Source organism: Phaeodactylum tricornutum, chromosome 24 (assembly GCF_000150955.2).
Source record: "Phaeodactylum tricornutum CCAP 1055/1 chromosome 24, whole genome shotgun sequence".
NCBI classification, from domain to species: Eukaryota; Bacillariophyta; class Bacillariophyceae; order Surirellales; family Neidiaceae; genus Phaeodactylum; species Phaeodactylum tricornutum.
In genome coordinates this window covers 426504-439558 of record NC_011692.1, presented here as the reverse complement: position 1 = coordinate 439558, position 13055 = coordinate 426504, and the positions used below count along the sequence as shown (strand labels likewise).

The 13055-nt window shown below is 48.8% G+C and overlaps 2 protein-coding genes across 2 annotated transcripts; one reads left to right on the top strand and one right to left on the bottom strand.

The window, feature by feature from the left end:
• Positions 1–1238: 1238 nt before the first annotated feature.
• On the top strand, positions 1239–4199 carry PHATRDRAFT_40608 (predicted protein; the record flags this gene model as incomplete). Its single annotated transcript, XM_002184579.1, has 4 exons — positions 1239–1715; positions 1793–2215; positions 2288–3955; positions 4032–4199. The coding sequence occupies 4 exons, from the start codon at positions 1239–1241 to the stop codon at positions 4197–4199; spliced, it is 2736 nt and encodes a 911-aa protein (XP_002184615.1).
• A 2588-nt stretch (positions 4200–6787) lies between these two features.
• PHATRDRAFT_49814 (predicted protein) lies at positions 6788–12967 on the bottom strand (the record flags this gene model as incomplete). The annotated part of the gene is made up of 1 exon (XM_002184506.1): positions 6788–12967. One exon carries the CDS (start codon positions 12965–12967, stop codon positions 6863–6865), a length of 6105 nt encoding a protein of 2034 aa, XP_002184542.1. The 3' UTR covers positions 6788–6862.
• Between the last annotated feature and the right edge of the window lie 88 nt (positions 12968–13055).

The following is a 13055-nucleotide window of genomic DNA, read 5'->3' as shown; positions in this document are numbered from 1 at the left end:
TGGCGCTTAGAAAACCACATAATCGGAGCGCGATTCACATAAATCAAAACACCTGTACGAGAACGACGAGTAACACGGTCTCCCGCATGGTCAGCGTCAACAAACGTTGTAATTTCAACAGCCTTACCGCGAGGTTGCGGTGCATTTGGAGGAATCGGTTCTTTAACATCACCGTAAAAGTCCGTCCAGTCCACATTTTCCTTAAATTGGTTGTTGATCACAGCATAAGTATCATCGAAAACCAAGCGTGACCGATTGTGAGATTTCAAATAAGCAAAGACATTGAAAACAGCAGTTAAATGTCCCTCGCGCGGCATCGCAAGAAATGAGGACAACATAGACACTTCGCACATGATGTCGATTCGACCAAGTTCAACTGCCCATCGCAATACTCCAATCAGTGACTGAAAATAATTAGCGCGATCAGGATCGATGTCGTCGTCTTTACCGTTGCGCTTGGACCACGGCAAGAAAAGACGTGGCTGGAATGCAGTACGTCATGGATTGGAAGCCTCAATTGCCAGCATCCGCTAGCTTTTGTTCATTGCTTGGCGGAACGAAAGCTTTGGGTCAGGAGTTTGTTGTCTCCCCAAGACTCGCCAAGAGTGAAGCAAAGTATGTGCTTCCCCAATAGGTCCACCAAATTCGTCTTCACACGCTGCCGCCGCAACTGTTGTTGTGCTTTAGTCTTCCAATGCCTTTCTAGGCTTCGAAGGAGACGTTTAATTCTTGTGCAACAAGAAATATTTCAAAAGATAATAGGTAGTACTTTTGTTGATAATTCCATTGGGCCTACTAAATCTTTCCCAATCCGTTGTGACAAGACTGATATTCTCCCAATCCGTTGTGACAAGATTGATAGTACCAAAGAACCTATCACGGTTACATACAGAGCTTTAACGTCCTACGAACGTTCTAGTCTTCCCGTTTACATTTCAAACAAGTCATCGCCATATGAAACAGTCATTGGCGATTCAGCTGCATCATACAAACTCAATCACGATTCTCAAACTAGTCATAAATCTTATTAGTTCATCGATTTCCATCATTCGCGTTCTTGCGTTTGTAGAGCTCATCAATAGAACTAATAAGAACGTCAATTTTCCAATTTCCTCACGATATCACCTATCGCACACAACGACATCTCGTCCTCTCCTCTGTTGTCTGCCAAACAAGTTCCAGTCTAACCTGCACGGCCAACAAAACCACATCCGAAAGATCCGATCGCTTTCTTCATCATGACCACCAAGTCTACTCCCAAAGACCTCATTGACTCGTTTCCGCACAGCAAACTCACACCGATTGCTACCGCGACAACCGAACCCGATTACTTGTCGCTCCATCAGCTGCAGTATGAAATCAACGACAATGCGGAGACCCTTTCCTCCACTCTTGGAGACGGCCAACACGGTCACCTTTTTCTCGTAATTTCCGAAACCGAGTACCTCGAAATGACCGACGGCGTTCCATGCATTCCTCCTGTGCAACCGCCTTTCGACCCAGTTCACGCTGCCAACGCCACAGCTCCTCAAATTATCGAAGCTAACCATCAGAACGACAAACGTCAAAAGCTTTTTGACCTTTACCACAACGCCATTAAAATCAACTCCTTGAAGCCATTCCCATTGAATACATTGAATCTCTCGGTCATCCTACACGAGGCTTTAACAAAGTCTCTCCCCTCGAAATCCTCTCTCATCTCTGGGAAAATTTTGGTAAAATTCAGGCTTCGGATCTCATCGCTAACGACGAACGCATGAAAGCCGCCTGGCATCCACCAACGCCTATCCAGCAACTTTTCCAGCAGCTTGACAAAGGCAATCAGTTTATCATCGCGTCTGGCCAAGTCATGGACGAACGAATTATCGCTCGCATCGGCTACCAGATCATCGAAAAAACCGGGCTCTTTGATCTTGCTTCTCGCGACTGGCATTATAAAGATGAAGCCGATAAAACTTTGGCAAATTTCAAAAAACATTTCCAGAAGGCCAACAAGGATCTCGCCCTCACCGCCACCAGCAGCTCTGCAGGTTATCACACCGCAAATCAGAGTACTGTCACCAAGGGAAAATCGTATTGCTGGACACACGGCATCGTTCACAACACGAAGCACACCAGTGCGACATGTGAAAAACAGGCCCCGGGGCACAAAACTGGCGCTACCTTGCACGACAAACAAGGCGGGTCGACCAAGACCTATCAATACACGCCACCGGTGCCCAAATAGGAAAGGGGGACGGCCAAACTGTTGAGTGTGCCGCTGAATACTTATCATAACAAAAATAAGTCTTCAGTTGCACCAAACACTCCTCCGTTAGCTTCCTCCCCGCCATTTTTTCCTCCCGACGCCATTGCAGACACTGGCTGTACCGGACATTTTTTGAGCACCAACATTGCTCACATACACTGCCAACCGACAGTCCCCGGCATCAACGTGGTCCTCCCTGATGGTCGCACAATCACTTCGAGTCACATCACCGAACTCAACATTCCCTCGCTTCCGCCGGGAGCTCGTACCGCCCATATCTTTCCTGGTCTCTCGAATGGATCCCTCATTTCCATCGGCCAACTTTGTGACCACGGCTGTACCGCCACGTTCACATCCGACTCAGTCCGCATTGAGCTCAATAACACTGTCGTTCTCCGCGGCGGCCGTTCTCCTTACACCCGATTGTGGACCCTCGACTCCCCTGTAACGCCAAATCCTCCCGCCACTGAATTGCATGCGCCTTTGCACGACAAAAATTTTGCGAATCACCTCGGAGACCACTCAGGGACCCTTGCCGACCGCATTGCCTTTGTTCATGCATCCTTATTCTCGCCACAACTTTCGACATGGTGCAAGGCCATTGACAAAGGCCGCCTCACAACCTTTCCGGACATCACGTCTGCACAGGTAAAACGGCACCCCCCACAGTCCGTCCCTATGGTCAAGGGACACCTTGACCAGCAACGGTCCAACCTACGCTCAACCAAGCCCAAGGTCACCCTGTCTGCCTCTGTTGATCCTGATGACATCAATTTCGACACCAATCCTGTCGTACAAGACCCTCCAGCCGCCAGGACGCAGTTTTTGTACGCCGATTTCGCCGAAGTCACCGGAAAAATTTTTACTGACCCTACCGGCCGTTTCGTTACCACTTCAAGCTCCGGCAATGCATACATGCTAGTGGTTTATGACTACGATAGCAATTTTATTCATGTCAAAGCCATGAAGAACCGCACCGGTCCCGAGATTTTGAGCGCCTACAAGCGTGCTCACGCCATGCTGTCCTCCAAAGGTTTGCGCCCCCAACTCCAACGCTTAGACAACGAAGCCTCAACTGCGTTACAACAATTCATGTCCTCTGTTGACATTGATTTTCAATTAGCTCCTCCGCACGTGCACCGTCGGAACGCCGCCGAACGGGCAATCCGCACGTTCAAAAACCACTTCATTGCAGGTTTGTGCAGCACCAACAAGAACTTTCCGCTCCACCTTTGGGATTGCTTACTCCCACAAGCCATCATGACTCTCAACCTTCTTCGAGGGTCTCGTATCAACCCAAATCTGTCGTCCTGGGCCCAACTCCACGGCTCGTTCGACTACAATCATACCCCTTTGGCTCCCCCGGGCATCCGCGTGCTTGTACACGAAAAACCGTCAATTCGCAGAACTTGGGCCCCCCACGCAGCCGACGGTTGGTACGTTGGCCCCGCCATGAATCATTACCGATGCTATCGCGTCTGGGTCAAGGAGACCACCAGCGAACGCATTTCGGACACTCTGACCTGGTTTCCCAGCCAAGTCAAAATGCCCAGCACCTCGTCTCGCGACACAATTGTCGCCGCCGCTCACGATCTTGCCCATGCTCTGGCACATCCCTCTCCTGCGTCGCCTTTATCACCTCTTTCGGTCAACGAACGCGAAGCCCTCTCGCAACTTTCAGATATTTTTTCGAAAGCCGCTAACCCAGTTGACTCGTCCCTCCCAGTTGCTCCCACGGCAACCCTAAGTCCGCCAACTTCATCTACTTCTTCACCTTGTCAAGTCCGCTTCCGAGACCCGGTCACTGAATCACTTCCGAGGGTGCCGACCGCCACAGCCGCCCTTCCGCAGTCACTTCCGAGGGTGCCTCCCCCGGACTCCGAGGCTGAGACATACAAGCTTGTCACCTGCAACCCTCGCCAAGCACGTCGTAGGGCCGCTCGCAAACTGAAAGAAAAAATTTCTACTTCAATATCCGTTGTTCCTACCCAAGCAGCACCCGCACCCGTCGTACCTTCTCCCAAGGTCCCAACACCTCCGCACAGTCACGGAACTCGCTTGCAAGCCGCTCGATACCCAGGACACTCGTTCGACAGCGCCAACGCCGTCGTCGACCCCAATTCCGGAGCCACTCTCGAGTATTCAAAACTCAAAAATTCCGAACACGGCCCCGAATGGATTCAGGCCGCTGCCAACGAGATGGGCCGCCTATCTCAAGGCGTTAAACCCAACATGCCCACCGGCACCGACACGATGCATTTTATTCCGCATACCGCGAAGCCGCACGACCGCAAGGCCACTTACCTGAAGATTGTAGCGGCTATCAAGCCACACAAGGCCGAAAAATACCGCATCCGTTTCACTGTCGGCGGCGACCGTATCGAGTACAACGGACCCACAAGTACCCCTACAGCTGCCTTACCAGCCATCAAGATCCTCATCAACAGCGTAATTTCCACTGAAGGCGCACGCTTTATGACCTGCGACCTCAAGGATTTTTATTTGGGAACTCCCCTCCCCGTGTACGAGTACATGCGCATCCCTGCAGTCCATATACCGGACTGCATCATGGAACAGTACAAGCTTGCCCCGCTAGTTCACAACGGCAACGTTCTAGTGGAAATTCGAAAAGGAATGTACGGTCTCCCACACGCAGGCCGCATTGCGAACGACCGCCTCATCGATCACTTAGCTCTCGACGGATACCATCAAGCCAAGCATACTCCAGGCTTCTTTACCCACGAAACGCGCCCTATTTCATTTTCACTAGTTGTTGACGACTTTGGAGTTAAATACGTGGGCAAGGAACATGCCGAGCATTTACTACACTGTCTCGAGAAGCTTTACACGGTAACGACAGATTGGACCGGTGCCCGTTACTGCGGTCTCACCTTTACTTGGAATTACAAACAGCGCCACGTTGACATGGCCATGCCTGGCTACGTCGAAAAGCTTTACAACGGTTCCAACATCCGTCCCCAGCCCGACCTCAACACTCCCCTCACGCGTGGGTTCCACCATCGTACGGTGTAAAAATTCAGCTCACCAACGAAACTGATCTTTCTCCGCCGCTCGACAAAGCTGGCATTACTCGTCTTCAAGAAGTTATTGGTACCCTGTTATATTATGCTTGCGCGGTGGATTCAACCATGCTTGTTGCTCTCGGCACCCTCGCATCCGCTCAAACAAAAGGAACCGAAGCAACTGCCGAAGCCGTCACGCAACTACTAAATTACAGTGCAACGCATCCAGACGCAACGGTACGATACCACGCCAGCGACATGCACTTACACGTTCACAGCGATGCCTCTTATTTATCAGAATCCAAGGCTCGCTCTCGCGCTGGTGGAATTTTTTTTCTAAGTTCCGAACCTATAAAGAACCCCAAGCCAAATTCCAAGCCACCGCCATTGAACGGCGCCATACACGCGCACTGTTCTATCATGAAGTCTGTTCTTTCTTCTACAACTGAAGCTGAACTGGGTGCACTATTTTTCAACGCCAAGGACGGTGTGGAATTACGGACTACCTTGGAAGCTATGGGACATCCCCAGTTAGCTACTCCTATTCAAACTGACAATGAATGTGCATCAGGAATTGTCAACAATACAGTGAAACAACGAAGATCTAAAGCCATAGACATGCGTTTTTATTGGATTAAAGACCGTGTCAAGCAAGGTCAATTCAATGTTCATTGGAGAAAAGGTACTGATAATCTTGCAGATTATTTCACCAAGCATCATTCGCCATCACATCATCAAATAATGCGATCTCGTTATTTGCTCGATCTCGACCAAACTGCCTCCAACTCAAGTTTGAAACGAGGGTGTGTTGATAATTCCATTGGGCCTACTAAATCTTTCCCAATCCGTTGTGACAAGACTGATATTCTCCCAATCCGTTGTGACAAGATTGATAGTACCAAAGAACCTATCACGGTTACATACAGAGCTTTAACGTCCTACGAACGTTCTAGTCTTCCCGTTTACATTTCAAACAAGTCATTGCCATATGAAACAGTCATTGGCGATTCAGCTGCATCATACAAACTCAATCACAATTCTCAAACTAGTCATAAATCTTATTAGTTCATCGATTTCCATCATTCGCGTTCTTGCGTTTGTAGAGCTCATCAATAAAGCAATATGTGGCTATAATTTATCATACCCGGAAAGGAGCTACCTCTAAAATTGCTGCGATACTATGAGTCGCTCCAAATGTCGGCCGACTTTGCCTCTGTTGTAATATCCCTTGTACTCAGCATACTAGATAATGTCACACTTGGCAGTGACAGTGAGTGCAGTTCTTGGCAATTTTTTACAGTACAAGATGCCTTCCATAGAGAAGTCGGTGAGATCTTCGTCCCAGTCGATCACGAAGAAACCAAACTCACCAGTTGCGGTATTGGGAACAACAGATGCCTACCTACCACAAAATTTCTGAACGAGCGGGCTTGGAGAGCCTGGTGTGTGGACCAAGCTTCTGCATGCTATTATTGTATGTGGTACTTGTACCCATCTGCTCAAAAAAGTCGAAAATACTGCGGACTGGTTGAGGCTTATTTTTTAGTGCTTTAAATATAGTCTACAATTTTGATAAGATAGCGGCAAATTCTTAGTACACCATGCTCTCAAAGTATGTCAACAAATCCGGGGAGCTTGTAGCTTGCTTGTTATCTTCGTGCGCCGAAGCACCTGCACGGATGAGTTCCTCCATCCTCCGGAGTCCAACACTTGAGGTACCGCTTATAGTGTCCATGGATACTGCGTCGCACGCATGGCACATTAATTCATACCTTAGTGTCAATCTGATTCGAGCAAACCATGTAATGGTTTGCTTATCTGAGCGCAGAGGCACCCACTCCTCAAGCTGGCCTCCGCTCCAAAGGCCGTCTGTGCGAATATCTGCAGTTCCCAGTGAGTTATCCACGATAAGCTTTTTTTCGTACACTGTAATCTGAAGTACACACGGGGGTCCTTTGAATAGTGTTTCTCGATCATCGTCGAGACTTGACCCTTCCACAGAAACATCTTCAGGGAGGGGGAAACGGAATCGAACGACGCTTCCCCAGGACGCCGGGGCATTTGGACCAGAAGATTTCCCAAGCTTGGTGGCATGTGTCTTTGCTGTGTCAAGTGTCCGTGTTTTGTTGGTTAAGCCCGCCCTGTTGCCGTCACGTTTCAGGCGCAACAGCGCGTAAGTTGAGAGGGAAACTGAGCCACCGGGAGACGACAAGTTTTTTAGGTCGAGCAACTCCACTTGCATTAGTGCAACAAAACGCTGCGGAAGGTCGAGGCGGCGAAACAGCGCGTTCCTGTACAAGTGCTGCCTGATGCTATTTAAGTACGGAGGAACACTGGTCATTATTCCATTTCCTGGAAGCAAATCTCCTGCCCCGGCACGTTCCCAAGGTGTATCTATCGAAGCTAACGCTTTTGTCAAAAGCACTCCTCCTTTCGTGCTGGTCCACAGCTCTAAAAGCGAATGCCCGCCAATATCACGAAGGGTACTCTCTGATGACAGTGCCACCTGCCCTATACTAAACCTTGAGAAGCTTTCTCTGCCAAGAGAGGCTCCTCGAGTCTCGCCTTCACGATTCGGAAGCGCTTCCACTTCCCAGGGGTCAACAATCCTGTATCTCACATCACTTTCTCCGTGCTCAGGTACCTTATGTTTCAGAGGGAGTCGCTGCATTTCAATTGGTTCGATAATATTCTCATGCTCCATTATCTTCAATCTTCTCAAAGCGCCGGTTTCACTAGCTTCTAATCCGCTGGAAAGCAACCACTCGATTCCTTCCTTCTTTCCAAAAACCACAACCATAGTGCAATCACCACCGTCACTTAAGCGTAACGTACTGAAATCGACTCCAGATCCTCGTTTGATCATTTGTCGAAGTACTGCGTCCCCTTGCTCGACCGTAGTTGCGGATTCGTGCTGAAATATTTCAATTTCTTCGGCCGACTCCTCAAAATCCACTGGCAATCTGGGATCGAAAGAGCCATTCAATTCCGGGGCTACATACTCCACGGAAAGAATTTCCAAAGAACGGCCCCAACATATCAGAGGACTAAGAAGCCTCCGCGAAGAAGCGTACGGAGTGGAGACTCCATGAAAAGTCATTAGCGATAAAACACTATCCGACGCTGCTTCGTAGCTTTCGTCTGTCGTCATGACCTCCCCATCAGACTGATGAGCCTCGTCAACGTGAACTGATACAACGGCACTTAATTGCCGATGAATTTTGCTCAGAGTCGTGAGCTCGAGAAAATAGGCAAAAGATATCTTCTTTTCGGATCTGGTATCTTCGCTCCCTGTTCGGAATGTCGAAGAGGTTCGCTCCTCCTTGGGAGAAGACGGGACTTGACAACTCTGTACTTTGGCTGGCTGGGGATAAGCTCCGCTATCCGCATGACTGAGGGCTAGCTTTCGGAAAAATACTGCATTTGGAGAAGGCTGGAATCCTTCTTGAATTACCCGGTCAACTGGCGGTTGATCGAACCTCAAATTGAAAGGGAGCGATGCTGACACGGCTTCAAGGAGACCGATGAGGCTAGCGAAAGGACCAAAAGAACCACATCGAAATCCAGATTCAGACAACCTGACAACCGCATGTTGAACTATGTCGTCTCTTTTCGAAGCCCGTGAAGACATTACTGTAGAACTAGGTTGCTCAGGCCTATTCACCAACTCCCCATGATCAGATAGCTGCTGTTCGCCATCCTTAGGCATTCCCTCCTCACTCGCTAAGTTAGTTTTAAAACTGAGCGTGAAAACCCCATGGTCGTTTGGATGTGGCCTCATAATGAAGCACCCCGTAGGTCTACATCGCAGCATTTTTGTCGCCTCTGTTCTTCTGCAGTCTACCAAAAACTCCCATCCACCACTTGAGATCTTTCTGTTTTTTTTTACTTCTCTCTCGGGAGCGGTAAAGCTTTTTAAATTTGTCCACAGCGGATGTCCTGCTTCGTCGTCGAGAGAACAGTCTGGTTGGTTTCGAATCATGGCTTCCAAGCATTCGGTGTTGCGGTTCCAGCTGGCTATGAGAATGCCAACTCGCACAGCGGCAATTGCATCTTTGATTGTACTTGCAGATAAGTAAAGACCTCCACCCCGCTGCAGCCACATGCAAATTTCTAGTTGCCAACTCAACCTTGCCGCTAGTCGCCGAATATGCTGTGTAGATGCGTGCGAACGCGATTTTTGTTTGAGTACAAAAACGTCGTTACAAAACACCATACTCTTCGCCATTTGAATGAGATCCGAAGCAGCGGCTCGAACGATGAGATCAGCCATGTCATCTTGTTGCGCTGCGGCATAAAGAATAACAGTAAAAAGTGTTCTACGGCGTTGTTGGGAATGACCCAAAAGCTGGACTGAGCAACTTACAACAACAAGAGTTTCTAACCCGCTTGCTGTGGAAAGCTGCTCCAGAGACCGTTTGACTCTTCCTATTATTTTTTCGGAGTCGCATCTCAGCTGCAGTACTTCAGATGCCCTTGAGGGAACAAGCGGGTGTTCGCTATGATAAAAAGACACCATTGACTGAGGCCGCGGGTCCCCGTGAAATTGAGCTACGACGCTCGCCACTTCACGCAGTAGGCGCCTCCCAGCGCATAACAAAAGCATGTTATAACGCCATTCGCTCCACAAATCTGGGATCCCTTTCCGACAGATTGAAAGAGAAATCGCTATTTCGGACTTCTTGATCGCCTCTTGATTGTCAATAGTTGGTCTATTGTCAACAGGACATAAAACCTTCGATTCTTGGGCATCATTTTCGCTGAATAATTGTCTTGTGTCATCAAATGAAATGGCAGTACACCGCACGTCTCCGGATCGATCGTCGCATGCAGATCCCTTCACAGTCGGTCCGGGATGAACATCAAACGAGTCAAAAATGGACGACTCTATGTTCCCCGATGTCTCATCACGTCCTGCCGTAACACTTATATTCTGGAGAGGAGGAGGATCAAAGGAGTCAAATATGGATGATTGCATCCCATAGGATCTGCCTTCCTGGGTTGATACCTTCGGGTTCGAATTTTGGGTAGGCGGAGCATCAAAGGCATCGAAAATAGAAGACTGCACCGTTTCTGATCTCTCAAAATGGTCTGAAACCTTCGCTTTCGAGTTGTGGGTAGGAGGTGTATCAAACGAATCAAAAACAGAGGACGACATAACCCCCGAGGAAGCAGCAACCGCTAAATTGCAGCTTCGCTTTGGCTGGAGGGAAGAACTTAATGACTTGGATATCGACGGCTTCACAGCTGCCGACGAGGGCGACAGACCGTGTTTCGCGTCCTCTCTGGGACTTAGACAAGTTATGGGATGCTTCAAAAGCATTTGAGAACCAGCTAAATGTAGTAGAGAGCGAATAGTTGGCATCTCAACTCCCCGCGCAATCAACGCACTCGAAACTGCTAAACATGAAGCAAATTGAGCTCGCTGACTCCCACCCAGGGCGTCAAGCAAGAGCGGAGCCGAGATGAAGTCAACAAGCAAGTTTACCTTGCCAATTGCATTCGACAGCTTCATTGATCCAGCACACTGTCTTTTCGCATCAGTCCTTGTTCCGAATACACGGTGATCGATATCGTTGACTAAGCGATAACCCGTGTCGCTATCATGGCTGGGTTCTATGAACCCGGATAGCCACCAAGACGCTTCCTCAATTTTACCAAGCCATAATAGCTGGATAGCGCTCAGAGCATTGTCTCGCTCAGCTTGAGGAAGCAATCGTTCCACCAACAGCTTCTTAGAATACATTCCAAGATCTGGTTGCCAATCGTCAAAACGTTCTCCGTCCTCACCATCCAACGAAGAGTCTGATCCGGGTGGAATGGCATACCCGCCTCCACCTCCAAGTATGCCTCCAAGCCCTACGGAAGATGCATTCAGACTGGGTTGTAGGGCGGCAACAGAACTCTCCGTTAGCCTCGCAACAGCGAAAGCAAGGTCTGAGTCTCGCATTTTTGTCACAATCACTTCGAGAGCTGACTTGAGAAAAGGGGGCTCGGCAAGGAGGAAAAACGCGGATGCAATGCCATATCTGTTTTTGCGAAGAAGGCTGTATGCGTTTTTTTCTGCAGCTCGTCGACCTCGCTCGTCAGAGAAGTCATGAGACGTCAAAAACTGGAATAGCTTCCTCCCACTATCGGTCGAATCTGCTGCTGCTAAATTTCGGAGAGTTCTCGTCTTTCGCGCAATCACAAAGAATAGTGCGCATTCCATTATCTCTTTCTTGGCCCTGTAAAGAGTCTGGCCGATCTCTTCCGATATCTTGGCAAGCTCCCTATCCGACCGCAGCCAGAATGCAATGCGAAGGTCTCTCGCGAATGGCCAGTCAAACTTATGTCCATTTGCACGGCAGCAGTCCAAAATTTTATTTTGAGAGCGGCTCATAAGAGCAGCCAAGCAGCCGGAGGAGGCCACGTAAGTTTCTTCGCAACTCTGACTCCCACCGGACTTCGAAGTGATCTTAACATGCATTGACGGCATTGGTATCCTTGTAGAAATCGAGCTTTCTATCTTATTTGTAATAGCTGCAAGCCGATGAAAGATTTCTCTGGTGAACAGGAATAGCTGCCCTAGCTTATCTAGCTTGTCGAAACAAGGCGGTTTTACCAGCATATCGTATAGGGCCCAAATGATTTCCAAATCTTCAGAAGACAATGTGCGTAGGAGCGGTGGGAGCTCTTCTTTTTTGATGCCTAGGTCGCAATCGAGCGACTGAACGGTGGAAGACGACTCAGGAATTGCCTGATCGATGCTACACAAGAGTATATCCCGAAAACTCTTCAGTTTACTCACTTCTCTCGCGACATTTTGCGAAGGGAGTGTTTGGTCCGTAGCCGGACCCGTTAGCAGAGTCAGTCTTGCTCGAGGTTGATCCTGACCATCGCTGTCTTCAGAAAAATTTTCTTCGACTATGAGCAGGGGTGCTACACGTAGAGGCCCTTCCAAATCTTCGTCCGACAAATCCTTTCCTACGGAGCTAAGCCACAAAAACAAAGATCGCAGTCGGTCGTCCAAAGCAGCCTTAACACCTCTATCATCCAAACAAATTTCTGCAAGAAAGGAGTCCGGGTGCCAGTCCGAGCGTAAGAAGGTGCTCTCGTCTGATGACGCAAAGGCACACTGCAAGGCAGGTAGTATGTGAGGAAACACATCCAATGGGTTCGAGTAGACGCCAAAAGGCGCAGTTGAGCCAAAAGCAGATGCAGTCATTGTAGTACTCGACGAGGTTGGACTGTTTGAGTAATAAATTTCAGTTCTTTGTTCCCAGTCCCGTCCGCCACCGCAGCGCTGGTATATCGAAACGCTCTTGCCAGAATAGCAGATTAAAGAGGGAGATGCGTCTAGAAAGCCAGATCGAAGGAAAGAGAAATCAATAATCTTGGTTTTGTCTGAAGTAGTGCCGACTGAGTTTGGACTAACTCTCAACAGAAAAACAAAATAATCCCAACTGATATCCTGTACATGCTCTTTTCCGCCGCCTTTTTCGAGAAGACAACCTGGGTGCGGTCTAGCCGACCATACAGCAATTTCATTTTCGTCCTCTGACGACGATACGGCAATAAGCTGCACTGAACAGGCCCTAACAATCAAGTTGGTCGTCCTCCGTATCTCTGTTTTGAATAGATCGAAGGTATGAAAGGAAATGGTCCAGTGCGTACTCTCTTTAGGAGTGATAGAGACAACAAGCAAACGCACCATTCCTGCACTGTCTACTACCACCAGTGACACACTTGAAGAGGAAGCATCTGCGGTCGTTATGTTTGTCAATATTTGGTCCCCGATTCGG